At 36.3% G+C, this 26,606-nt stretch overlaps 3 protein-coding genes across 3 annotated transcripts; all 3 read left to right on the plus strand.

The window, feature by feature from the left end:
• LOC131937997 (solute carrier family 45 member 3-like) lies at nt 1–12,974 on the plus strand. The gene is made up of 6 exons (XM_059295795.1): nt 1–538; nt 1,039–1,240; nt 9,354–9,514; nt 9,866–10,024; nt 11,908–12,080; nt 12,786–12,974. Exons 1-6 carry the CDS (start codon nt 1–3, stop codon nt 12,972–12,974), a joined length of 1,422 nt encoding a protein of 473 aa, XP_059151778.1.
• Nucleotides 12,975–15,613: 2,639 nt separating this feature from the next.
• On the plus strand, nt 15,614–19,700 carry LOC131938013 (uncharacterized). Its single transcript, XM_059295812.1, has 3 exons — nt 15,614–16,317; nt 17,231–17,432; nt 19,381–19,700. Exons 1-3 carry the CDS (start codon nt 15,693–15,695, stop codon nt 19,694–19,696), a joined length of 1,143 nt encoding a protein of 380 aa, XP_059151795.1. The 5' UTR covers nt 15,614–15,692; the 3' UTR covers nt 19,697–19,700.
• A 3,175-nt stretch (nt 19,701–22,875) lies between these two features.
• Nucleotides 22,876–26,442, plus strand: LOC131938014 (uncharacterized). Its single transcript, XM_059295813.1, has 2 exons — nt 22,876–23,164; nt 24,864–26,442. The coding sequence occupies exons 1-2, from the start codon at nt 22,979–22,981 to the stop codon at nt 25,044–25,046; spliced, it is 369 nt and encodes a 122-aa protein (XP_059151796.1). The 5' UTR covers nt 22,876–22,978; the 3' UTR covers nt 25,047–26,442.
• Nucleotides 26,443–26,606: the final 164 nt, after the last annotated feature.

Here is a 26,606-nt window from a genome sequence, read left to right on the forward strand (position 1 = left end):
ATGGCGGCCATGATTGGCATCGAGGCCTGCGTGACCCTGGAAGTCATCCTCGTAATAGCCAATGTCCAGACTCTGGGAGTTCCGGTCCGGTATGCGTCCATCCCATGCACCGTCGGCGCTTCCTGTAGCCTGCTGTTTATCCCCACCCTGGGCTACGTCATGGACAGGTGGGCCAAATCCAAAACCTCCAAAGCCAAAATTCTGGTGTTCACCACGTCTATACAGATGATCGGCACCTCGCTAATATTCACAGCCAACACCGTCAAGCTACTTTTGTACGACGACGGTCACAATGCCACAATAGCTAACGAGACTAACCCTAGTACAACGACACAGGGATTTCCAGTAGAACCGTCTATCACATCTCCAGACATTGAAAACATTAATTTCTACGCCATCATCGCCATGGTGGGCTACAGCCTCGTAGACTGCGGGTACGATTCCAGCTGCTGTTTTTCGAAGACTTTTTTCTTGGCATCGACGCCAAAAGAGGAACAGTCTAGCATTATTGTGCAGTCCAGTTTTGTATCTTCATTAGGTAAGAATTACGAATTTTACTAAATATCCGGCGTTTATTCCTCAACAAACCATATCCGTCCTCACATCTAGATCATTCCTATTGCGATATGTTTACACCAGATTAATTGTTTTGTTCATGTGTATGGAGAAAATATATGAATGCTCTAAATACAACCGGGTGGATTGTGATGGCTACTAATTTATAAAAGATACAACCATCTAAATCGATTTTGGTTCATGCGTTTTTATTACATAATACACCCAACATTTACAAAATGAAAAGGATTAAGAGTTTAGATAGTTTAGATCCAGACCTTAAACCGTCTCCGTCTCAAAAGTGTTTAGCGGCAATGAACTATCACGGTTTTAAGTGTTGATGTTTACAAGACCTACGCCCATTAAAAAACTACTAGTCTGCTATGTACAGTATACAAAAACTCGCCCACTGTAAACCTTAGTTTCACACGCCCACTCGTTTCTAAACACAGTTTTACCCAAAGTGTTTTCTATATCTCCCAGGTGGAGGTCTAATCGCAATACTGGGGTCCATAGGTCTTGGCACAAGACTGACCGCTGGAACGTCACATGACATCAACGCCGCCCAGAGTGCCTTCCTTTCAACCTTGTGTTTTTTTTTAGTGGCATCAGGACTGACCATCACGCTGACCACTGGATTTTGCTGCTCATCTTCTAGGTGTTCGCCTTACGAGGAAATAGTGAGGTATGTTTTCAACATTCAGTTATGGGTGAAGGATTGCATTTTGTGAAATGTATTTTTTTAAATTAAAATGAATAATAAAATTCGTACTCAATGCTTCAGACAGTATAATGGGATCTTCTACATGTAGCCACATTGCATTGTTTGCTTAAAACAGTAATGGAATTAGAATGCTTCTGGAGCCTACCAATATGTATATATATATATATATATATATATATATATATATATATATATATATATATATATATATATATATATATATATATATATATATATATATACGTATATATATATATATATATACGTATATATATATATATATATATATATAAAGAAAAAGGTCAAGTGCCCTATAGGGCACTTCCCGGTGCCGCAGGCGCGTCAAATTTGGCACGATGGTGCCTTGAGGCGATAGAACACGAGGGCCGGTGACGGTTCGTCGAAAAGTCTTCGGAGAGGGGGTCAAAACTGACCTCGACTGACCGGCACCTTGTATGGGCTATATTACAAAAAAAATTTCCTCAGACGACCCCTCTTGAAATTTTGTGAGGTGGTAGGAAAACGCCTTTGGGTGTCATAAAAAACTCGCCATGTCCGGGAAAGATCGGGAAATGGGTCAAAACTGACCAGTCGTATTTCCCTTTATAATCTTTGTATTTTATGGGAAAAACAGAGGGTAATTTCAAAACGGATTTTAGGGCACTTACCCTCTTTACATCTGGCTAATTGTTGGCATGCTTATAGGTAAATGGCTTTGCCGTAGGGCAAACCTGTCGGTTTCACTCAAGCCCTCGACGAGGGCTAAAAAGTGACCGCGAGTGAAATTCTCTTCATATGAGCTCTATTACGAAAATAAATTTCCTCCAACGACCCCCCTTGCTAAGACACAGAAACGTATCCAGGTTTTCGTTGTAGGGGGAGCGAGATGAGCAAAAAAGGGCGCCGAATTTTTAACACGTTCTATATATATATATATATATATATATATATAATTACTAGCTGTATGTCATTACTTCGCTATGATATAAAATAAATTGAAAGTAGCACTCTGATCTAATCAAAACAAAATATACACACACTACAACAAAAACAATGAACGTAACATAATCTGTTTTGTAATTCTTGTAAAAATAATTTCTTATATAATAATTCCTGGGAAATAAACCAAGACAAGTGAAATAGGGGAAATAATCACTCTCTTAATATAAATATGTATATATCTATACATTTAATTATAAATGTCAAAACAAATAAATAATTACTTTAGAATATAATGAAATTGTTTAACACTATTACCGTGCGCATTTGTCTAAATTTATGAGTTAAAAAATTACTATTGAAAGTGTTGGGAAATAATTTTCATTTTTCAAACTGATAGTAATAATTGTCGGCATGTTCATTAAACACAAGTTTTAAAAAAAATATCATCTTTTACAAAAATTCTAATTATGTCTTTATTCAGTCCTATAGCACTTACTTCCCTTTGATAAATTAGGAAAACACAATTACTTCCCTTTATAAAACAATTGCATTAGTGGAAAATAATTTACTTTTTATTACTTTGTTTTTGTGTTTTGTAAAAAAAATAATTACATAATTACCGGGATTGATCAAGTGCAAATGTTGTAGGTATTTTACGGATAAGCTTGGAGTATTATAATTGTTCATTAAATTGAAACAGGCGCGTTCGTTTAAGTGAGTGCAAAAGACTATGAATAAGTTGGGGTACTATAGTCGTTCATTCAGCTAAAACAGGTGATTCCGCCGCAGGCGTTTATGTTCGCGTTAGTGTTTTCTTTGTGTTTAGGTTGGTTTGCGTTAGTGGTTGCGTTTTGATTTGGTTCGGTTTTTTTCTTTCTTTTTTCGTTTTTGTTTGTGTTTTTTTCTTTGGGTTTGTATTTGTGTTTTTGATTGGTTTTGCGTTTGGATTTGGTTTGTTTTCGTTTGCTTTTTCGTTGTTTTTTTTGTGTTGGTATTGGTGTTTGTGGTTGTGGTTGGGTTTGTTGTTAGGTTTTTGTTTTCGTTTGCTTTTTTTTTCTTTGTGTTTGTGTTTGTATTGGTGTTTGTGGTTGTGGTTGGGTTTGTTGTTAGGTTTTTGTTTTCGTTTGTATTTGTAATTGTGTTAGCGTTATGTTTGCGTTTTGTTGTTTTGGTTTTGGTTGGTTGTGGTTTGGGTGGGCAATGCCGGGTTTATGATGATTACTAAACACACAGGTAATGGTCTTTAACAGAAAGGTTTTTCACAGAAGCCAGAGCAGGGCCTGGCCGGGACGGCTAGTAATATATAAAGCTAAGTTGTCGGGTGCCCGATAGGGCACTTCCCGGCGCCGCAGGCGCTTCAAATTTGGCAGGATCTTGCCTTGGGGCGACAGAACACGGGGGCCGGTTGGCCGAAAAGTCTACGATGAGGGGGTCAAAACTGACCTCGACTGACCGGCGCCTTATATGGGCGAATTAATTAAGCATTCAAATTCTCAATGTTTTCGAAAGCCTAAGCGAAGCTGGGCAGCATGCCTAGTAATAATATATGTGATAGATTTTACACAGCATCAAACACATGAACAATGAACATCAATTGCATATATAATAATCAAAGGGAGAAAATAAAATGGCATAAGGACTAGATTAAAATATGGTGTGCAGACTAGGTTTCTCTTGACTGCTTAGTTTAGTGTGCTGCGGAGTCAAAAGTTCACATTGTAGCCACCCATGGACAGAAATAGAAACGACCGTGGGAGAAGTGTCTCTGTAATACACATACTGATCTATCATTCCAAAACATTCCATGACATAAAATTGACCCTTAGCAATGAGGGCACGCTTCCTTGAAATATCCGCCAGTCCGGTTGAGTGGGGGGGGGAAGTGTGTGTGTGTGTGGGGGGGGGGGGGGTGAGGTGTGTATCTCTTTCTACCATTCAGTTTGTGCATTTTAAAACCCGGGAAACAGAAGACTGTTCTAATGTTAATTTACTTGGGGGCTGATCGAGTGATGTTTGGCTTGAGACTGTCTAAAATAAAATTAATACTTTATTTATTTCTTTCCTGTATATTTCTTTTTTCTCAGTTAAGTGAGAGTTCCCAGTGTATGTCTTAGCAGTAGCGTACGCTCCCCCTCTGGCCATTTTCAGCAAAGTGGCGCCTTTTTGAAAACTTTTTAAACTCAAAGTTTTAAACAATGATATTTGTTAAAAAATATATTTTTGGTCGGTACATCTATGTAAATCACAAGATTTCTTTTCATGCAGCAATTAAGCATTATTGTACTAGTCTAGTAGTGTCTACGTTTCAACGCGTATTAACAGCTGCATCAGTTTGCCATTCTAAAAATAACCATTACGATGCATTGCAATGTTTAAAAAACCTATACGGGTAGTACCACTTGGCAAGAGGGGTGTTAAGTTTAAGGCAACTGTATAATGTATTAGCTTACGAATAATTGAATTAGAAAATGTTATACATAAAACTTCACACACAATTACTTTATATACACAGTTTGAATCGTGTGATTAATTTTTAAAAATTACAATACAGAAATAAACACAACTGATGTGGCACCTCTATTTAAATTTACTTATGAGCATACTGCATAGTGGTGGGGGAATTTTGACAAGGTCAACAACGTCATCACGATGAAGTAGTAGAATTCTTACAGTTTGGGCGATAGTGATTAAGATTACAAATTATATGAAACAGTTACAACCCCACTCCCCCATGGACCCCTCTGTAAAAATAAATATTGTCATAATACCACTGCTACTTATTTAAGTCTATTTCTGTAATATATATTTGTGTAATATATGTTTGTGTAATATTTATGTATGTTTAGAACAGTCATCTAAAAACTGACGCTATATTCACTATGAGTTGGTTATCTCCCCCCACTCCCACACACCTCACCACCACAATTGTGTAGAGCGACATTAATGTCACACCTAGGTATACACTGGGTTGGATAATTGAACCCACCTCCCCCCCCCCAACCCACCCCGAACTGATCTGTTAAGTACATGTAGAAAAACGCGTAATGATGTACCAAAGTACCATGCCGCTAGATAATTAGCTTTTTAAACGTAAAACTCTGTGAATATTGTTTTTGCAATTACCAGTAAAAAGGTGTGTGATCAATACAGTGATCTAACCCATACCTATCACTATATTAAAAATGATCTTTAAAGAACAGAAAGAAGCAGTAGTTAATTAAAAAAATATAATCTAAACTAAAAGCCCAAATGATTAGTTAAATGTAGGCTGTTATTCCGAACGTTTTTCTATTATATCGAAAAGCTTGGTTATATACCAACTCTGATTTTTTAAACTTTCATTATGCTGTAATACTTTAGCATTTATGATAACGATATATTAAATTCTGATTATAGACAAAAACATTTTGTAAAAACGAATAGTGTTAAACAATTTCATTATATTCTAAAGTAATTATTTATTTGTTTTGACATTTATAATTAAATGTATAGATATATACATATTTATATTAAGAGAGTGATTATTTCCCCTATTTCACTTGTCTTGGTTTATTTCCCAGGAATTATTATATAAGAAATTATTTTTACAAGAATTACAAAACAGATTATGTTACGTTCATTGTTTTTGTTGTAGTGTGTGTATATTTTGTTTTGATTAGATCAGAGTGCTACTTTCAATTTATTTTATATCATAGCGAAGTAATGACATACAGCTAGTAATTAAATATATATATATATATATATATATATATATATATATATATATATATATATATATAATACATGTATATAGAACGTGTTAAAAATTCGGCGCCTTTTTTTGCTCTTTTCGCTCCACCTACAACGAAAACCTGGATACGTTTCTGTGTCTTAGTTTTGCTTGAAATATTTCTTTTAACTCGATGTCTATGTATTTTGTGGAAAAATATCTGACTTTATTCCTAATTTGCCATATAGTCGATCTATAAATAGCCGTTGCTACTAGTCTGTTTTCGTCTTTTCTAGTCATGTTAATTAAATTAAGTGTGATTGCTTTATTTGTTGTGGCTGTTTGATTGGTGGTGTTTAATATTTTCGCAAGTGGTTGCTTTGCTTTCTGTACTAATATACAATCTAAATAAATGTGTTTCTCAGTTTCTTGTATATTTTATTTACACGTTTGACATGTTATTTTAACATTTTGATTTGACTTTGTATTTCGTGAAACTGGAGTTGTATTAAAAATCAGTCTGTATGCTTCTTCCCTTTCTTTTGGTGTAATGCGTTTATTATGTAGGTTTCTAAATATATCTTTAATGTCTATTATATTGTGTTCCCTGGCCCAACTAATTCTCGTGTATAAGGGTGTCGCTTGTTGTTTGATTAGGATGTCGTATATTTTTTGTGTGTCTTCCCCAATAATGCTTTTGTTTCCTTGGAATGTTGCTAGCGTTTCTTTATAAAAGCTGCCTATGTCATTTCCCCCATAGTGTGGTGTTATGATGTTTAATTTTAAAATACTCTTTATGTTCAACCCAATGTAGTATTGTGCTAATGGATGATAATGTGGTTCTATCCTTATTCTATCCAGGTGTTTTAATAGGAAGGTGTTTATTTTAGTTTGAATGTCGTGTAGCCCTATACCTCCATTTAATTTATTTTGTATTAAGGTTTTGTGGCTAATGTTTCTAATCGTGTTTTTGAAAATGAACTCTTTAATGTGCTTGTTTTTTTTTTAATAAATGAGTTGGGTATTTTAGAGTTTGTCGCTACGAAAATTATTTTTGGAATGATATATCTGTTTACTAATGCAGCTCTGGCAAAAATGGTTGTATTGCAGTATTTGTATTTTTCCAGATTGTTATTTATTTTATTTTTCAGTGTGGTCCAAGTTTCTTGGTCGTTTATTGTGGGATCGCTGGTATAGGTTATTCCATAAATTCTGAGTTTGTCAGTTATTGTTATGTCTATGTAATAGTTATCTTTACCTTTCCATTTACCTATACCCATTACTAATGATTTTTCTGAGTTTATTCCCCCCCCCCCCCGCTTCCTTTCCCAAAGTTGTTGAATTTTTCTATCACAGTCTGTATTGCTTTTTCTGTTTGTACTAAGAAAGTAGTGTCGTCTGCGTATGCAAGTATTTTCTTGCCTACCGTGTTTGGAATGTACAGTCCTTTAATCGAGTTGTCCTGTCTAATGTTTTCTAGTAGGGGTTCTAAGCTAAGGATGTATAGTAGGGGAGATAAAGGACAACCTTGTCTAACTGATTTCTGTATGTGAAAAGCGCTTGTAACACTGTTGTTTATTAATAAATGACTATGTGCATTGTTATATATTATTTTTATCCATGTTTTAAAATAGGTTGTAAGCATCTATTGTTTTCATTAACCATGTATGATCTACTATGTCGAAAGCTTTCTGTTGGTCGATGCTAAGAATCGCTAGTTGTGTGTCTTTCTGCGTGCTATAATGTATGATGTCTCAGATTAAGTGCGTGTGGTTGTGTATGTTTCTACCTGGTATGCTATACTGCTGATCGGGGTGTATTAATTTAGATATGAAAGGTTCGAGTTTCTTAACTAAAGTTTTTGCCAATATTTTACAATCACTGTTAAGTAAAGATATAGGTCTGTAATTTTTAATTTTTGTTCTGTCCGTATCATTTTTGGGAATGAGTGTTATATATGCCCTGTTAGAATTTGTAGCACAATTCTCTCTTTCATGTATGTCTTGAAATGTAGCGTGTAAAAGGAGTATTAAGTCATTTTTGAAGGTTTTATAAAAATCATTGGTTAGTCCGTCTGGTCCTGGAGCTTTATTTAGTTTTAGTCCGTCTATAGTCTTGGATATTTCCTCTTTAGTAATTGCCGCGTTGATTTTGGTACAGTCATTGTTGTCTAGCCTTGTTGTGTACTTACGATAATGTTCTTGTATTTCATAGTCTGTATCTTCCTTATTGAAGAGGTTTTGATAGTATAAAGTAAACTGACGTTTTATACTTTCCAGGTCATTTGTTATAGTCCCGTCGTCATCTGTTATGCTACATATCTGTTTACTGTTGCAGTGTATTTTTTCCCAAATTGTGTTGTAATGGGAGGGATCTTCGTTGTCTATCATGTCTATTCTACTACTTATTAGCGCTCCCTTGTGTCTATGTGTTTGTATTTTGTTTAATTCTGATTCTACTTTTTCAATTTTGTCCTGCGATGCATTATGACTGATTAACGTATCTAGTTGTCTGTCTAGTAGTTCTTCCATAATTTTCCTATCTATGATTATTTGCCTTGCTATTTTGATAAAGTATAGAGTAATTAATTTACATTCAGCACGTACCGTAGCAGTTTAATTACAGCGAAGAGTCAAACGTCTCAAAATTCTAGTTTAAATATCGCTAAAGCTTCTTTGGTAAAAGTAGAGTACAAACATAAATACAATTTTTAAGAAGGGCGGATGACAGGTAACAATTCTAATCAACTCTACAATTATTGTTTATAAAATAAAAATTTCAATTTCTTTCTTATCCAATTTTATTGTAACTTTACAGACTCTGGTAATAAAATTGAGGGTTTTGCCCCTTGCTTCATATAATCATTTTGTCAAAATGGGAAAGAATAAAAAATAAATGTATCTAAACCTACTAAAATGATTACATACATTATTATCTATATATATAATTCTCTTCTTGGAGACGTTAGAAAACAAGCTGTAAGCGCGCCTTGCAGTCCCCTATCTTCTTCTCTAGGAAGTCTGGTGAGCTGTGGTTCACGCTAAATGTTTACAATCGTAGAGCCGAGTTTAGTGACTGCTTGTTTCGTTTGAATTGATTAAATAATATTTGTTCACTTTATTTGATGCCATTATCTGTACCTGTGATATTTTTATTTTCCTTATGTTTTCACTAGGGCATTCTTGTCGGACAGATAAATATATTGACATATATATAGATAGAGTAACAGATCAGTGAAACTATTATACAAGATTCAAAAGAAGAATTGATTTTTGCGTTTTTATGTATGGTGTGTTTCTGAACAATGGTGTTTTACTTTAGTTACTTGTTCTTATTTGTTTTTCTGTTATGTATAATGTTTTAATCAGATTACACGGAAAAAATTAAACAAAACATTTTATGAAAGGTTTTACTCTTGTTCAGTAAAGAAAAAACTGAAGTTGTGCATAAAGAAGAGCAGGCTACTAAGTCTGGTGTGTTGGGGTTCGTCAGGCGTCAGAAACATCAGATCATCATCAACATATCGATGCTCTTTCTGGGGGGGTCGCTGTACTCTAATTCGGTCTATGTGGTCAACTTTGTAGGTGAGTTTTGGTCAACTGTGTGAGTGAGGTGTGGTCAACTTTGTAGGTGAGTTTTGGTCAACTTTGTGGGTGAGGTGGGGTCAACTTTGTAGGTGAGGTGTGGTCAACGTTGTAGGTTAGATATGGTCAAGTTTGTAGGTCAGGTGTGGTCTACTTTTTAGGTGAGTTTTGGTCAACTTTGTGGGTGAGGTGTGGTCAACTTTGTAGGTGAGTTTTTGGTCAACTTTATGGGTGACTTTTGGTCAACTTTGTGGGTGAGGTGTGGTCAACTTTGTGGGTAAGTTTTGGTCAACTTTGTAGGTGAGTTTATGCATGTCTACATACCATTCAACATGCTTGTGACTACTTTAGGTGAAGGTATACTTGGAGGCGACCCCCGGGCTGACACAAGCAGCCAGCAGTACAAAAACTATGTGAGGGGGGTTGAGATAGGATCCAGTGGGACTTTGATTTATTACGTCTCTTTCAGCGTCTTCAACGTTTTCCAAGAGTTTCTGCTGCGTAAAATTGGTGAGATAGTTTATGATTTAAATTAAAGAAAGCTAGCATGAGGTTTGTCAATCTGACAGCTAAAACGATTAAACGTGATCAGATGTTTTAATACATGTCCACTTGGGGAGTACTATGTAAAATTGTTCTGGAAAAAGAAATTAAAAAAATATATTAAATAGTTTTTATTTGTGGCACGCGTTATAAAAGAAATGTAGATTTTGTTTTCCAGAACAATTTAACATTGTACTCTCCACAGCAGGGGCGTAGCGAGGGGGGGGAGGGGGATGCGGACCGCACCGGGTGACACCATTTAGGGGGGTGACACCAAGGCAAAAAATAGCAAAATAAATAGAGAAAAACTTGAGGGGGGGATGCAAATCGAAAGTTTGAGAGGGGGGGGGGGGGGTGCAAATCGAAAACTTGAGGGGGGAGGTGCAAATCGAAAATTTTAAAGTTTGTCCCCGGGAAGGGTCGCTACGCCTCTGGGGGGTGACACCATTTAGTGCTGCACCGGGTGACACCCTATCTTGTTAAGCCACTGATCCACAGCATTGGATTTGTATGTCTATTTTGTAAAGTAATGTTCCCATTTAGACCTAATGTTCCATATAGCAGCTGACGTAGTGTTGAAATGTTTAGTGACATGGGCATTGGAAGGGATAGTGTGGTCATCACTATGCGATGCTCAGCCGCCTTCACTTCCATGAACATGAGTTAGATAGAACACGAGGTATTCGCCTAGCAGTTGACCTTTCAATCCCCCAACCACGCTGTCCCATATATTTTTAAATTAATAGTGTTTATGCTTGCTTTATTTGGCCCATATATTTTAATATTAATAGTGTTTATGCTTGCTTTATTTGGCCCATATATTTTTATATTAATAATGTTTATGCTTGCTTTATTTGGCCCATATATTTTTATATTAATAGTGTTTATGCTTGCTTTATTTGGCCCATATATTTTTATATTAATAATGTTTATGCTTGCTTTATTTGGCCCATATATTTTTATATTAATAGTGTTTATGCTTGCTTTATTTGGCCCATATATTTTAATATTAATAGTGTTTATGCTTGCTTTATTTGGCCCATATATTTTTATATTAATATTGTTTATGCTTGCTTTATTTGGCACATATATTTTTATATTAATAGTATTTATGCTTGCTTTATTTGGCCCATATATTTTTATATTAATAGTATTTATGCTTGCTTTATTTGGCCCATATATTTTTATATTAATAGTATTTATGCTTGCTTTATTTGGCCCATACATTTTTATATTAATATTGTTTATTATTGCTTTATTTGGCCCATATATTTTTATATTAATATTGTTTATGCTTGCTTTGTTTGGCCCATATATTTTTATATTAATAGTATTTATGCTTGCTTTATTTGGCCCATATATTTTTATATTAATAGTATTTATGCTTGCTTTATTTGGCCCATATATTTTTATATTAATATTGTTTATGATTGCTTTATTTGGCCCATATATTTTTATATTAATATTGTTTATGCTTGCTTTATTTGGCCCATATATTTTTATATTAATAGTATTTATGCTTGCTTTATTTGGCCCATATATTTTTATATTAATAGTATTTATGCTTGCTTTATTTGGCCCATATATTTTTATATTAAAATTGTTTATGATTGCTTTATTTGGCCTATATATTTTTATATTAATATTGTTTATGCTTGCTTTATTTGGCCCATATATTTGTATATTAATAGTATTTATGCTTGCTTTATTTGGCCCATATATTTAACACGTTTTGCTACCACTCTTATAAATTCAAGTATTGTGTAATACAGTCATATATGTCCTCTCTAGTGTATGTAAAAACTCGTTGTTGTGTCGCATATATAACCACCATATTATTTTTTCCTCAGGATGGAGAATTGAGATGATGATCATTTGTATCGGTAATGCCTCCCTCAATTTGGTGTGCGCGCTAACGGCAGAGTTATGGGCCTTCTATATAACAGCAGTATGGACTGGTTTTTTCAGGGCAACTGTGATGACTGTACCTTATATCTTAGCTAATCAATTCGCTGTCAAACTGGTAGGTCGATAGCAGTGATTTCTATTAGGAAAATTGTAATAAAATGTAATTCACAAAGCATGAAACTATCACTTAACATTATCCAAACATAAAAGAAAACAGAAATCCGAGTCGACGGCATATATGTTGACACGAAATACTTAATTGTGTTGGAGGAAATCACTTGCAATATTGCAATTAAAAAATCGGAGTGGACGAAAATTTAAAATATATATAACAGCAACGATTATAAACAATGTTTTTTTTTAAAATCCTCAATGCCTAGAATATTGTATTTTTTAAAATAGTATCTACATATTAGTTGTATTTTTAATGAAGAAAGATTAATAAGATGCTTTTGTAAGATTAAATAACACCATAAAAGACACCCTGTTTTTTATTACTTCTGTTGTGTTTGTAAGATAAAATTACACCATATACATTTTTGCTTATTTAATTCCATTTTGGGCAAGAAAACGCACCATATAAATTTAATTTTATTCTCTCTGAAGTCTCAGCACGGAGACAAGAACTCTGGTGCTGTGATAGCAATACGTCCCTATGTTACCCTATAGATAATTACAATGTATCTTATGGACCTGCTTTTTTTCTATCGAATGTTCCAGAACGGAGACAAGAACTCGGGTGTTGTGATACTATTACGTCTCTATGTTACCCTGTAAAATGTACCTTATTGACCTGCTTTTTCCCTATCGAATGTTCCAGAACGGAGACAAGAACTCTGGTGTTGTGATTGCCGTCGTCGCCTCCATGTCACCCTGTGGGTTCATCCTCTGCTCGGCGCTGATGGGACCCCTGATTGACGTCACCGGGAACCCTGCGACCCCTGTCTACTACACTGCTGCCACTTCTCTACTGGGGCTGCTTGTGATCGTCTGCTTAAAGTCTGAATGATGGAGGAGATGGGCGTGGTCTACCAACATATTGCATTAACCATTTTAAATTTAATTTACCAAATTTACAAGAAAACGAATGTATAGCAGATATTCAATAAAAACGATGTATGGCACATCTGTAAGAACATTTGATGTGTAACAGTGAATGTGTAACTAATTTACAACAAAAGCGATAAGCACTGCCGTAATAAAAGGAAAAAATCTTTTCTACAATCAACGCCTTGTTCTAGTAGTTAAACAATTATTGTTGTGATGTAAGCAATCTCTACTTTGCCTTCAGTTTTAGTTAAATGACAGAGACAAATAGCGACTATGAAAAAGATTAATTTAAAGATAGACATGTTTTAAGATTAGCATCGACTACATAATATTCATTCCACTTCCGGTTTACGGAAATCGCTAAAATGTTGCTATAGAACTACACAGTTGATATAATACTTATATATGAAATTTTATTACCCTAGCTGTAAAGGTATTCAGGTTATTGTTCTTACAGACACACACACACACACACACACACGACATACACACACTACACACACACACACACAGACTTCCGGTCAAAATTGCAAAACTATGTTTTCAGACTCAGGGAGGTGTAATACACCGAGATTTGTGAAAATCTAAATTTCAATTTTTTGCATGAATTCAATACTTCCTATTTACTTAAATAAAGAAGTAAATTCAACGTTATCATTATCTTTTTTATTACTAAAAAAAGGGAAACAACCAATTCACTTAGTGGTTAATTTATTATGCTGAAGTTGCGTCCCTTCATTAAACAACATGTCAATGTGTACTAATGTATTTTAACAAAAAAAAAACAACATGTGCGCAGTTCCCTAGGCTATAAAGTTAGTATCTTCAGCAATATATGGAGAATTAAAGATACGGACTGTTGTTGAAAATAATATATTGTTTGAAGTAAATGTTTAAACTAATTTTTGGTTAAAAAAGTAAACAAAAAGCACATTCGAATATAGTAACACATTTCCAATTAGGGTACTTGAAAAGTGTTTACAAAAAGCAAAAATAAAACAATTAAGACACATATAACATCAAAAGCACATAGCGTTTTGATTAATAACTGTTTAATAATTAATTTTTTCCAAACAAGTGTAAGATTAAAAATAAATAGGCCTCTAATTCACGTAAAAACGGGTACCCGTGGAAAGTGAAGAAAAAATGCAGCCGCCAAAATTACACAAAGTGTATACTTAATATGTATAACAGGGTTGGAATGACACTTGCAGTGCAATAGGGCTATACAAATCATTAAATGTGTGATTAAAACATTGTTTTTGGCAAAAACACATAAATGCGAAAAATTCTTAGAATATGACATAAAATTATCCAATTATGACTGCTAGTAACAAAAAATTAAAAATATAGAAAAGTAACGTTTCCAATCACCGGAGATCGCTCAAATGTTAATAGGAATCCACTAAAAGGAGCGAATTATTGTACAGGAAAATAACTGAAGCGTTGCTCAAGCTCTATTGTCCACAAGTAAGTGGAATAAAATACCACTTCCGTTACAGGAAATCACTAAAACTGTCGAGATTTGTCCAAAAGCTCAATTTCTATTGTGCGCAATATTATAATACTTAATCTATACTACTTATACGAGAAAGTAAAATCTAATCTAAATATTAAAGGTTAACGAATTCAAAAATTTCTTGTCAAAGATCACGTTTCTTACGTGACTAAAGTATTGTTCCTGCCAGAACTTGTAGAAACACAATCACTGTACGAATTGACCAAATTGCTGCCCACACATTCCACTACCATAACTTGACCACAATACTACCCACTTAATCGCTGTACGACTTGACCACATTGCTGCACACACAATCGCTGTACAACTTGACCACATTGCTGCCCACACAATCGCTGTACGAAGTGACCACATTGCTACCCACACAATCGCTGGACCACATTGCTGCCCACACAATCGCTATACGACTTGACCACATTGCTGCCCACACAATCGCTGTACGACTTGACAACACTGATGCCCACACAATCGCTGTACGACTTCACAACACTGATGCCCACACAATCGCTGTACGACTTGACAACACTGATGCCCACACAATCGCTGTACGACTTGACAACACTGATGCCCACACAATCGCTGTACGACTTGACAACACTGATGCCCACACAATCCTCTATATCAATCTATCCTATTTGATACTCACACAATCCTTTATTAATTAATCCCCTTTAATAACGATCGAGCTGTAATTCACTTAAAATAAAGGGACGTAACTCACTAATACTAACTTTACTATAGATTATCTCCCTTAAACTGTTTGCCGTTTGGAACAAACAAAACACGCGACATGCAGCGTTTATATAACAAACAACCATATTGCTCCTACTACTTTCATATTGTTTTTCTAACCCAACCAACCTATTTTTTCCCGCCTATTAAAAAAAAAATAGGTTGCCTACAATATTTATGTGGATGTTGTCATGGGACTTGTTTTGAAGTTACCGATCGTGGATAAGTCATTAGACTCAACTTTTTTTTAACCACTTGTTTTTTTCCACCGAGATCCCGACGCAGTAAACATGTCGATTTAATTGCGAGTTATCGCTGTAGCGTTCAGAACGTCTCGACAAGGCTACATGCAGGTAGCAAAACTTGGGGTTCGCTTGTTAAGGGGCGTAACTGTTGTAATCAGGGGAAGCAACTATTATAATCATCATGTTTGGAGGGTTTCGGTTCCGGAAATTCCTTCTCGTGGCAGCGATGATCGGGATTGAAGCTTGTGAAACTCTGGAAGTGATTTTCATGATAGCCAATGTCCAGACACTTGGAGTTGCGGTCAAGTATTCTTCTATCCCCGGCATCGTCGGCGCCTGTTGCAGCCTGATGCTGATTCCAGTTCTAGGATACGTGTCGGACAAATGGGCGGGTACCAGACTGGCTAAAGCCAAAATATTAATCAGCACGGTTTCTCTTCAGATTATCGGAACTGTTCTGGTATTCACAGCGAACTCGATCAAGCTTTTATTCTACGACCGAGGCGGGCATCTAAACTCGACGAACATCAGTACAATCAATGGTGTATTCAGACAAGATTCCTTGTACACCACAGCAAACGGCACGCATGTCGAACACCAGTCTCTGACGACTATTACATCGACCCCTGCGCCTGTAGAAGACGACGGTATTTTTTTCTACGCCGTCTTGGCCATGTTGGGGTATAGTCTGACGGATTGCGGGTACGATGCCAGCATTTGTTTCTTGAAAACTTTCTCCCTGTCCTCGGCTCCACCAGAAGAACATTCCAGCATTATCGTAAGGTCTATCTTTATCTCCTCAATAGGTGAGCATTTTGTTTTTCCATCTAGATTAGATGCGTTTTAATCTATCTTATCTGTAGGTCTGCTCATTTTAGTGTTTAAGTAAATAATGTTTAAACTTTGATTTAAATGAAGTTGTTGTAAACTTTATCCATGCTTAGAACAATCTTAAATACACATTTTGTAATTTATCATAGTCATATTCGTATGATATTGTTCTCTATTAACATAACATTTATTTTGAATATATTATGTGTGTTTGTGTATTTGTCATATTTTCTAATTTTTCATTTTTCATACTTTTGTTGTTGTTTTTATTAACACAACATTTATTGTGGATGTATAATGTGTATTTGTGTATTCGTCAAATTGATATATAACACTTGTATTATATACTTGGCAAACAGAGGATGTATAGTGAACATTAGAATCTTGTTCCCCTGAGCTACTGTCAAGTTTATCAGGCCTATTTGTACAGAGTGTTTCTTTACTTATGGTCAAATCTGGGTGATTCAATTTGACTTATTCAAAGTCATACTGATATGGCAAGTCTTCTTTAGGATAGGCAAATAGGATGGGATATGAACAGACCGCGTGTCTCTCGAGTCGAATCTGGCGGAGATATTTCAGACTCCGCGAGCCCCAGAGAGAAGAGTTTTTGAGGCTGGAGCTCTGGACGGCTTTTACCGTTTCTGGACGGCTTTTCACGGTGCCTGTGGCCTAACAAATCCGTTCTGACTGCGTCGTGTTGGTCAACCCCACAAGAACATATGATAAGAAGCAAGTGTTTAACAATCGTTGCTTTTCTCATTTACAGAGATCCATTTATATTATGTAAATAAGTAGATATTAATAAATAGATGTAATTAAAGTATCTTAATTAGCTCGTGTGAGTGAAGATAAAAATGAAACAGCCGAGGTGTCCGTTTATTTCAGGCGGGTGTGTTATTGCCGTCCTGGGGTCAGTTGGTCTTGGAGAGATGCTGACCGCTGGTACGTCACATGACGTGAACGCCGCCCAAAGCGCTCTGCTGGCAGCTCTGTGCTTTTTGCTGCTGTCTGCTGGACTGACCACCACACTGACCACTGGCCTGTGCTGTCCGCCCACAAGAGCCTTGGCTGACTGCGACACTGCTGAGTGAGTAGTTTGAAATTATTCCTACACCAGTAGTTTACTGTAAGACAAACTACGATACTGTAGCATTGGCTTACAGATCTGGTATGAAATGTTTCATCAGTATACAGAAGACTAGATAAGCAGGATTTTAAAAAAAAACGTTCTGGGGAGGGGTGAACTTTCCACTGCAGCGGGGGGGGGGGGGGGCGGACAATGGTTAAAATATATATGCTCTATTAAAATGTAATATCTTCTATTTCGTGCAAGGAGGGGGACATGGTACCCCCCTTCCACCCCAACCCCCTCCGAGACATGGCTGAAAGAAACACTGGTAACTGTTCATATGGGCTATATCCCTTGTAATTATATGAACGGCAACGTTGAGCTTTAGACATACAAGGTCATTCATAAATGACGTCACGCTTTTTTAATGATTCCCCCCTCCCTTGCTCCGTCACTCAATGTCACAAAAAGCCAGACCTCCATAAAATGACGTCATACCTCAGCCTACAACCCCCCCCCACCCCTCCCCCTCACACACACACACGCTCCTCAAAATTGCAGTTGCATTTTTTCTTAAAACATCGATATTTTTTCCCAAATCTTGTCTAAGCTCTGTCAACATAGAGTAGTTTAATCAATTTCTTTAACAATTTATTAAAACAGTTTTCTAAAACGCGAATTAACGGCTTACATTCGTTTTCTAACATTGTTTTTTTTTTATAAAGCACTGTTGTTGTTTTTTTATACTGCAAACGTGTGACATCCCACAGAGGCGTAGCGAGAGGGGGGGGGGGGACGGGGGGGACATATGTCCCCGGGCGCCGACCTTAGGCGGGGCGCCAAATTGAAAGTTTGAGGAGGGGGTGCAAATGAAAAGTTCGAGGGGGGTGCTAATCGAAAGTTTGTCCCCGGGCGTCGGGAAGGGTCACTACGCCTCTGGCATCCCACCAGCTGAACCCCTCCTCTCATCAAACAGCGTCACAAAATTACAGATCCCCCTCTTCCCCCGCCCCCCCCCCCCCCCCGACGAATGTGACGTCATTTATATATAGTTTTTCTCGTTAGTCAACCTAAAAGAAAGTATTTTTACAACAACAAAAAATGAGTTTCTCTTATCTTATTTGTGTGAAATAAAAATTAGTATCAGCTGCGCCTTTTATCAAGATGTTGTTTCATTTTTTTTATTTACCCACAATGGGCAGGCAATATTTTCTGTAAAGTCGTCACAAATAGCTCAACATGATAGGTGGCAGCTGATAGTTAATTGTTTATCCCATGTTAATTAGCATGTGTTAATTCTTAATAATGCATAATTAATTAGGCTGAAGAACGCAAATAGCCCAAGTTTGAACGAAACAGTGCGAAGTATTGTAGGGAAATCGATGAAATAATTGTTATCTGTGTTTTTTATGTATTTAATTGGGTTTAGATATGCCGTGGTCCTTTGATTATATTTAAACTTATTAATGTTAATTAACTTTAGTTATATGGCAGTCGTTTCGTTATACCAAAACCTACTAATTGAGATTCGAGTTTTTGAAAAACAATGCCAACAATACCATGAAGTAAACTATGAATAACTAAAACTACAAAATATAAATTAATTTTAGAAACGTTGTTGACTTAGAAAAACTTGTGTAGTTAATCAACCATACGAGAAAATTGTGATTGCTCTAACAGTAAATGACCGATTTCAGAGCCTTAATATTTCAAAAAAATTACCCAATTGACATCTTTAGTTATGTATTTTAACTACTGGTATGGCTAACGAGGTATCTGAAACATAATTACAGAACAATTTATATCCCTTATTAATTAATTGAAACTTCATTATAGAACAATTAAGACGCCTAATGAATCATCTGAAACATAATTATAGAACTATTTAAACACCTAATTAATTGTATGAAACGTAATTATATAAAATTAAGACCCTAATGAATAATCTAAAACATAATCCTCACAGTCCCAGCAGTGAGACCGAGACCTCTAGAATCGTGGTCTCACCTGACCACCGGAAGTTCTCCAGCAGCTGCAGGTACACACAGAACAGTCACGTGGTACACATCACCAGCGGACGAAAGTTCTCTAAAGCAGACGGCTACCAGTGCGCGCCCCACAAAACCTTCTGCCCCTCCGACTACTCCCCGTGGGTCAGGTTCCAACAATTCCTCCATCGACAGAAGAAGCAGATTGTACTGAACATTGCCGCGTTTTTCCTGTTCGGGTCTCTGTATTCCTATGAGGTATACTCGGTCAACTTTGTTGGTGAGTTGCTATGACAAATATAGCAGATTTTTTTTTTGTTTTGGGTGGGGGTCAAATATGGTGTTTTTTACTATAATATTTTCATGAACCCGTAGTGTACAGAGGCGTAGCGACCCTTCCCGGCGCCCGGGGACAAACTTTCAATTTGGCGTCCCCCTCGGGAGCAAATTTTCAATTTTGCACCCTCCCCCCTTCAACTTTTCGATTTGCACCCCCCTCTCAACTTTACGATTTGCACCCCTCCCCCTCAAACTGCAATTATGCAGCTGAATTTACATTTTAATTTGATTTTATAACCCATTTTGGCGCCCCCTAAGGTCGGCACCCGGGGACATACGTCCCCCCCTGCCCCCCATCGCTACGCCTCTGGTAGTGTAATAGTATAGTGGCCACGATTGCAATGAAAACTATAGCTTTCAGAAAATACAATGTTAGTTTAGAGAGATTTTTTTTATATAGTTTGATGTCTATGTGTAAAGGTCAGTCAGAAGATAACATGGGGATTTAGGTTATAACCTGAGTTGGGGGTAGAGTTTAAAAAAAAAAACTTAAGGGCTCTTGTTAGATTTTGGTCTGTAACGATAGTCAGTGTACTAATCATGACACTGATACGCAGCCGGTTTTTTACAAGAGCCAATGTTGCGAGACTAATGGTTGTGTTGGATTGGAACGAACGTATGTATTTATCTGTAACATATGTATTTATTCAATAACGTAGGAATTTGTTCTATTATGTATGGATATGTTTGTTAAAGTATATATGTATTAAATAACTTAATTATGTGTTTTATAAAGTATGCTTTTTTATGAAACGTATGTATTTCTTCTATACCTTATGTATATGTTATGTAAGGTATGTATTTGTTATAATAGCATATATATATATATATATATATATATATATATATATATATATATATATTCTATAAACTATGTATTTGTCTATAACATGTAAATGTTCTATAATGTAGACAATTTTTTATAACGTATGTATATGTTCTGTAACGTATGTGGGCCTATGTGTTATATAACGTATATATTTGTTCTATAACATAGAAATCTGTTCTATTACGTAGAAATCTGTTCTATTACGTATGTATGTGTTCCGTGACATATGTAGGCCTATATGTTCTATAACGTTTGTATATGTACATTAACATATGTACGTGTCCATACAGGTGAAGGTATCCTAAAAGGAGACCCACAGGCCGACACAAATAGCCAGGCATATAAAAACTACGTTGACGGCATCGAGATAGGATCGAGTGGGACTCTTGTATTTTTCGTTACTTTTACAATCTTTAACAGCTGCCAGGAGATCTTGCTGCGGAAGCTAGGTCCGTGGGTTGGTTTATCTTTTCTGTTTGCTTTCTTTGTTCAATGACTGATAACTAAGTCTTACTCTTTTATAAGGTAACATATGAAATTTGCTGTTTCCTTAATGAATAATAACTTATGCAATTTTTTTTTATCTGATGACTGATTCATAATCATCATTTGAGGTAAAGTTGTGTTTGTTCGATGAAATAATAATTTACAGTTAATTATACAAGCAAGTTTTTGGTTCCGAGACTTATTACTAACAATCTTATATTGAGTTAAAACACCGTAGTTATTTATTTAAGTATTGAGCAAGTACAGCATCTTCTTCTTCTTCTTCGTTCTTAATTATTAGTGTTGAAGGGTGATCGAGATTTATCTGCCAGTGGGTTTTGAACTCGAGACTTTGTTCGAATTTATCAACCATGGGCTTTTTGCCGACTCGACCACGCCTCCAACACAATTAAGCGTTACGTGTCAACTGGTCATGCGCCTTTGAGGCCATTGACTCCGATTTCCGCCTGCTTTTCTTTTTGGATTTGCTTCCATAGCCTTTGTCCAACCAAGAACAAACTACAAGGCAGCAGTTGTTTAATTTTGGAGTTGTCTCTCCTAGAAGAGTGGCTGTCCCCAGCTAACGAGCCTCATCTGCCCGAGGGTTCGAAACTCAAGACTTTTCGGTTTAGCAACCATGAGCTTTACCGACTCGACCACGACGACCCCTACGTACAGCATATCCAATGGATATACCAATTTTGTATTTCTAAGTTTATTAAATCTCGAAATATGTTCCAACTTTTTAATCCGCTCACGTAAAATACATTAACACATAAATTATTTACTGAGCAAAGCATCAAACCAGACCTTGAAATAACTCATACTTATACTAATGTTTAACTGCCCGTACTTGATTTAAACAATAGTGCATTTAACTGTAAGTCAGTCCTTTGTTTTTGTTTATTAGCACATCAATTTTTCCAACACAATAAATACACATCACTTGCTCTGAAACACTCACTAGTTTTGGGTTTACTAATGTAAAAACTCGCTGTCGGTAAACTGCGATCTATGCTATTTATAAGTGTACTTTATTTAGTTCACCCTTTACAAACCAAATATTCCAACTTACATCGACATTTCAAGTGGGTTTAAAAATTGCGTCAAAAACATTTGAAAACCGTATATTTTAAGCTTGATAGGTCATGAACGTCATTTTAATTGTACTCACCCAACACATTAAACTGATGAATGTACTAATTAATGAAAACTACTATAGAAATAAAACGTTGGTGAGTATGTTAAGTGACGAGATATTCATACGTTTATTGTAGATAGCGGTGGAAAAATGACCTACATCTTTGAATAGACATTTATTATCTCCAACAGACAGCCACATAACATTCACGACAACATATGTTGTGTTAATTCTTCGACAATTTGAATTCATTTTTACACTTTATTTCTAACTACATTATGTTATTGTTAGTGTGTATAACATAATCGTCTAGCAACAATATCATTAATTGTGCATTGTATGTTTGGACAATTTGTCTAGCCACAAGTTGTTACTATACGTTTATTTAATTTAACATACATATATCTACACATTATAGCTATAATTATGAGCATGTATATTCTTTTATTGTGTATATCCGTATTATGTTACCACAGTTTCATATTCGTATCCTCTAACCATTGGTCTACCTGTGTTATGTTACCATAGTTTTATATCCGCTAACCATTGGTTACCTGTGTGTTACGTTACCTCAGTTTCATATCCTCTAACCAATGGTCTACCTCTGTGTTGTGTTACCAGTTTCATATCCTCTAACCATTGATCTACCTCTGTGTTATGTTACCAGTTGCATATCCTCTAACCATTGGTCTATCTCTGTATTACCATAATTTTATATCCTCTAACCAGTGGTCTACCTGTGTGTAATGTTACCAGTTTCATATCCTCTAACCATCTGTCCATGTATCCACCAGGCTGGCGGGTTGAGATGATGGTTGCATGTGCTGGTCACGTGACAATCAACCTCCTGTGTGCGATGACCGCCCAGCTCTGGGCCTTCTATCTGACCGCTATCTGGACCGGCTTCTTCAGAATGGCGGTCGTGACCTTGCCCTTTGTGTTGGCTAATCAATTCGCCCTGGATCAGGTAGGTTGAGGCTGACAATCAGCCCATTACTTTACATAGTTGTTCATTATGTCAGTGGGAGATTTTTGTTTATAGCCCTGATGTCACAGGACATGTGGCACCCCATGCAGTCGCGCATGCGCCGAACATGTTGTTGTAGATACAATTGACAAACAAAAGCGATATCGACTTCAGTGATTACACAGACTGATAACGATTGTTATATGGATTACAGTTATCTAATTAGCATGTCTGTCATTCCCTCTGATATTAATTAGCATAAACTCGTAACAGCAAGGTAACGTTCAAGTTTTGAAAACTCGAATTGATCAGGAAAATTACAACCTCATAATCATTATTTTAGTCAAAATCATTGCGCATTCTTAAGTTTCTCATTTAGGCCGTTGACTCCGATTTCAGCCAGCTTTTTTTTATTGGCTTCCATGGCCTTTGTCCAACCAAGAACAAACTACAAGGCAGCAGATGTTTGATTTTGGAGTTGTCTCTCCTAGAAGAGTGGCCGTCTACAGCTAACGAGCCTCATTTCCCCGAGGGTTCGAACTCAAGACTTTTCGAGACCACGGTTCTTTATGGACAACTTGGACACACGTTAAGTTGGGAAACATAATAGGAGTCCTACAATTGCAAACCTTCACCTTTTTGTTTTTAAAACTGGTTATTATAACATTATACCCCCCCCCCCCAGCATGACTGTGCATCTATAACTCTATGACACATCAACTAAACCATTTGGATCGATTCACATTTACCTTAGTATATTAATTTTCACCTATGGCCACCTGGCTCCCATCGAACACGCAAAAAAAAAACACCCCTGCCCCACTCGAACTAAACTCCCTTACCACATACCCACGTGACCTTGAGGTAGGGACGGTGGTGAGCCCTACATGACCTTGACATCTCACACCTGTTCCTCCTACTGTTGTTCAGGCATGCGTGTCGCGTGTGTTATTTGAACCTTAAAAAATGTGAAATAATGTTTTTAGACTCATTAGCCATTGGGCCGTTGGCGATTTTTTTTATACTACTGGCCTATCAACACTGTTAGAAATACAGTTACATAAAAGAGTTGCAAAAAATACAGTACAAATTTATTTCTGTTAATTGATTATATTAATTTTTTCACTTATTGCCCATAAAAATTATTGGTTTAAAAGTGTCGTATGTAAAATGAGCTTTGTTTCCTTACTTTACTGAAGAAATTGTATTGTTATTTTCATATATTTTCAATCAACTTTGTTTCAGATTCTATACTTCGTTAAATGTTCTTTACTTTTTAAGCTTTGAATTCATTGAAAATGTTATTGATCTAAGCGCACTAAGCTACAGTTCTTTTACATATTGATTTCTGTATCAAGTAGACTATAGTTTTTGCACCTATTGAGCACGTTTTGGGTGTGTTATGTACACTAAAGATACTGTACCTGATGATTTTTTTATTATGTACCTGTTGATGACTTTGTGACTGTGTTAGGTCGACTGATGTTCTGATTGTGTGATGTTCTGATTGTGTTATGTTCACTCACGTTCTGATTGTGTGATGTTCACCGATGTTCTGATTGTGCTATGTTCTCTAATGTTCTGATTGTGTGATGTTCACCGATGTTCTGATTATGTGATGTTCACAGATGTTCTGATTGTGCTATGTTCTCTAATGTTCTGATAGTGTGATGTTCACCGATGTCTGATTGTGTTCTAGGGTGGAGAGAAGAACACAGGGGTGGCTCTGGCTTGTGTGGCGTCCATGTTGCCAGGTGGTTTTCTCGTCTGCTCGGCGTTGCTAGGGCCGCTCATTGACGTCACAGGAAATCCGGCCACGCCCATCTATTACACGGCGGCCACCGCCCTCCTTGGAGGAGTCACCATCTTCTTTCTAAAGTAAGGTTGGAGGAGTCACAATCTACTCTCTGAGATAGAGCAGAGGAGTCACCATCTTCTTTCTAAAGTAAGGGTGGAGGAGTCACAATCTACTCTCTGAGGTAGAGCAGAGGAGTCACCATCTTCTTTCTAAAGTAAGGGTGGAGGAGTCACAATTTACTCTCTGGGGTAGAGAAGAGGAGTCACCATCTTCTTTCTAAAGTAAGGGTGGAGGAGTCACAATTTACTCTCTGGGGTAGAGCAGAGGAGTCACCATCTTCTTTCTAAAGTAAGGGTGGAGGAGTCACAATCTACTCTCTGAGGTAGAGCAGAGGAGTCACCATCTTCTTTCTAAAGTAAGGGTGGAGGAGTCACAATTTACTCTCTGGGGTAGAGCAGAGGAGTCACCAACTTCTTTTTAAAGTAAGGTTAGAGCAGTCATAATCTACTCTCTGAGGTAGAACAGAGGAGTCACCATCTTCTTTTTAAACTAAGGTTGGAGGAGTCACAATTTACTCTCTGAAGTTGAACAGAGGAGTCACCATCTTCTTTTTAAAGTAAGGTTGGAGGAGTCACTTTCTAAGTTACATTTGGACCATTCACCATTTTATTTCTAAAGCAGAGACGGAGGCGACTGACTCTATCTTCTGTCTAAAAATAGGTTTGGAAGAGTCACACTATTCTTTTATAAAAGTAGATTTGAATCATTTTTATTGTCTAAATTGTTAATAATAAACAATCAATAATTGGAATTGTAGAATTGGCTGAATGAGAAAGTTAGTCTAGTTTAACCGAATTCGTCCCAGTTAGCCATACAGCTATTCATTAAATTGCATAAACATTTGCTAGAGTATACTCAAATAGAAAATAATGTGCATAGATAGTCACGGTAGGCCTGTTAAACACAAAACATCAGCAGGCACCAGCTTGGTCAGTCTACAAGCAACTACAAGACAAAATATCCCTGACACATTCAAGTTAGCGTGGATAATTATTGTTACACTTCCATTTAAAATGCAATATTCTGGTAGGCCTATTCTGAGGCAGCTACACAGTGTGTTAATTCAGTCACGAACGTGTTGATATCTACTCTAATGTGCAGTGTGTTAGTGTTATGTTGATGTTAAAAAATTCTGTATTATTTACTTGAGTGTCCTTGGTTATAATTTATCTTAATTAATGCGCTTATTCTTTTGCGTGTATTCGATTCACTATGTTAAATAAAATTAAATTGCTAATTAACCTCGCCTGTTTTTACTTTCATGATATTAATTCCTGTTATTGATTAAGTTAATGTGTTGGATAAAAAAAAGTACATAACCTGCTACATACCACAGCGGTTTCCCGATAGTATGTGACAGAATACATTTTTACATGGGTGTTTTCGGCTGATTGTAACAACACATTCGGATATAAAACTAGTCGTGTATGTTAAAAAATAGTTTGGTTTATGTTAGGGTTTAGTTAAATTTCTCATATCGTATTTTAAATACAGACAAAGCGTGTTTAGTTAAACCATTCGGATATAGATCTAGTCGTGTATGTTATAAAACGTTATGTTTATATTAGGGTTTAGTTAAAGCTT

The sequence above is a fragment of the Physella acuta genome, unplaced genomic scaffold (assembly GCF_028476545.2).
Source record: "Physella acuta isolate Inbredline_101_S28 unplaced genomic scaffold, ASM2847654v3 ptg000227l, whole genome shotgun sequence".
In the NCBI taxonomy this organism is placed as follows: Eukaryota; Metazoa; Mollusca; class Gastropoda; family Physidae; genus Physella; species Physella acuta.

What these genes read in the sequence shown, in the direction of transcription:
- LOC131937997 (XM_059295795.1), top strand. Translation starts at nt 1, where the DNA reads ATGGCGGCCATGATTGGCATCGAGGCCTGCGTGACCCTGGAAGTCATC. An exon ending in CCTTACGAGGAAATAGTGAG is followed by an intron (nt 1,241 to 9,353) that starts GTATGTTTTCAA and finishes ACTCTTGTTCAG; the next exon opens with TAAAGAAAAAACTGAAGTTG. An exon ending in CTATGTGGTCAACTTTGTAG is followed by an intron (nt 9,515 to 9,865) that starts GTGAGTTTTGGT and finishes TGACTACTTTAG; the next exon opens with GTGAAGGTATACTTGGAGGC.
- LOC131938013 (XM_059295812.1), top strand. Translation starts at nt 15,693, where the DNA reads ATGTTTGGAGGGTTTCGGTTCCGGAAATTCCTTCTCGTGGCAGCGATG. An exon ending in TATCTTTATCTCCTCAATAG is followed by an intron (nt 16,318 to 17,230) that starts GTGAGCATTTTG and finishes CGTTTATTTCAG; the next exon opens with GCGGGTGTGTTATTGCCGTC. An exon ending in GCTGACTGCGACACTGCTGA is followed by an intron (nt 17,433 to 19,380) that starts GTGAGTAGTTTG and finishes TAATCCTCACAG; the next exon opens with TCCCAGCAGTGAGACCGAGA.
- LOC131938014 (XM_059295813.1), top strand. Translation starts at nt 22,979, where the DNA reads ATGTATCCACCAGGCTGGCGGGTTGAGATGATGGTTGCATGTGCTGGT. An exon ending in ATCAATTCGCCCTGGATCAG is followed by an intron (nt 23,165 to 24,863) that starts GTAGGTTGAGGC and finishes ATTGTGTTCTAG; the next exon opens with GGTGGAGAGAAGAACACAGG.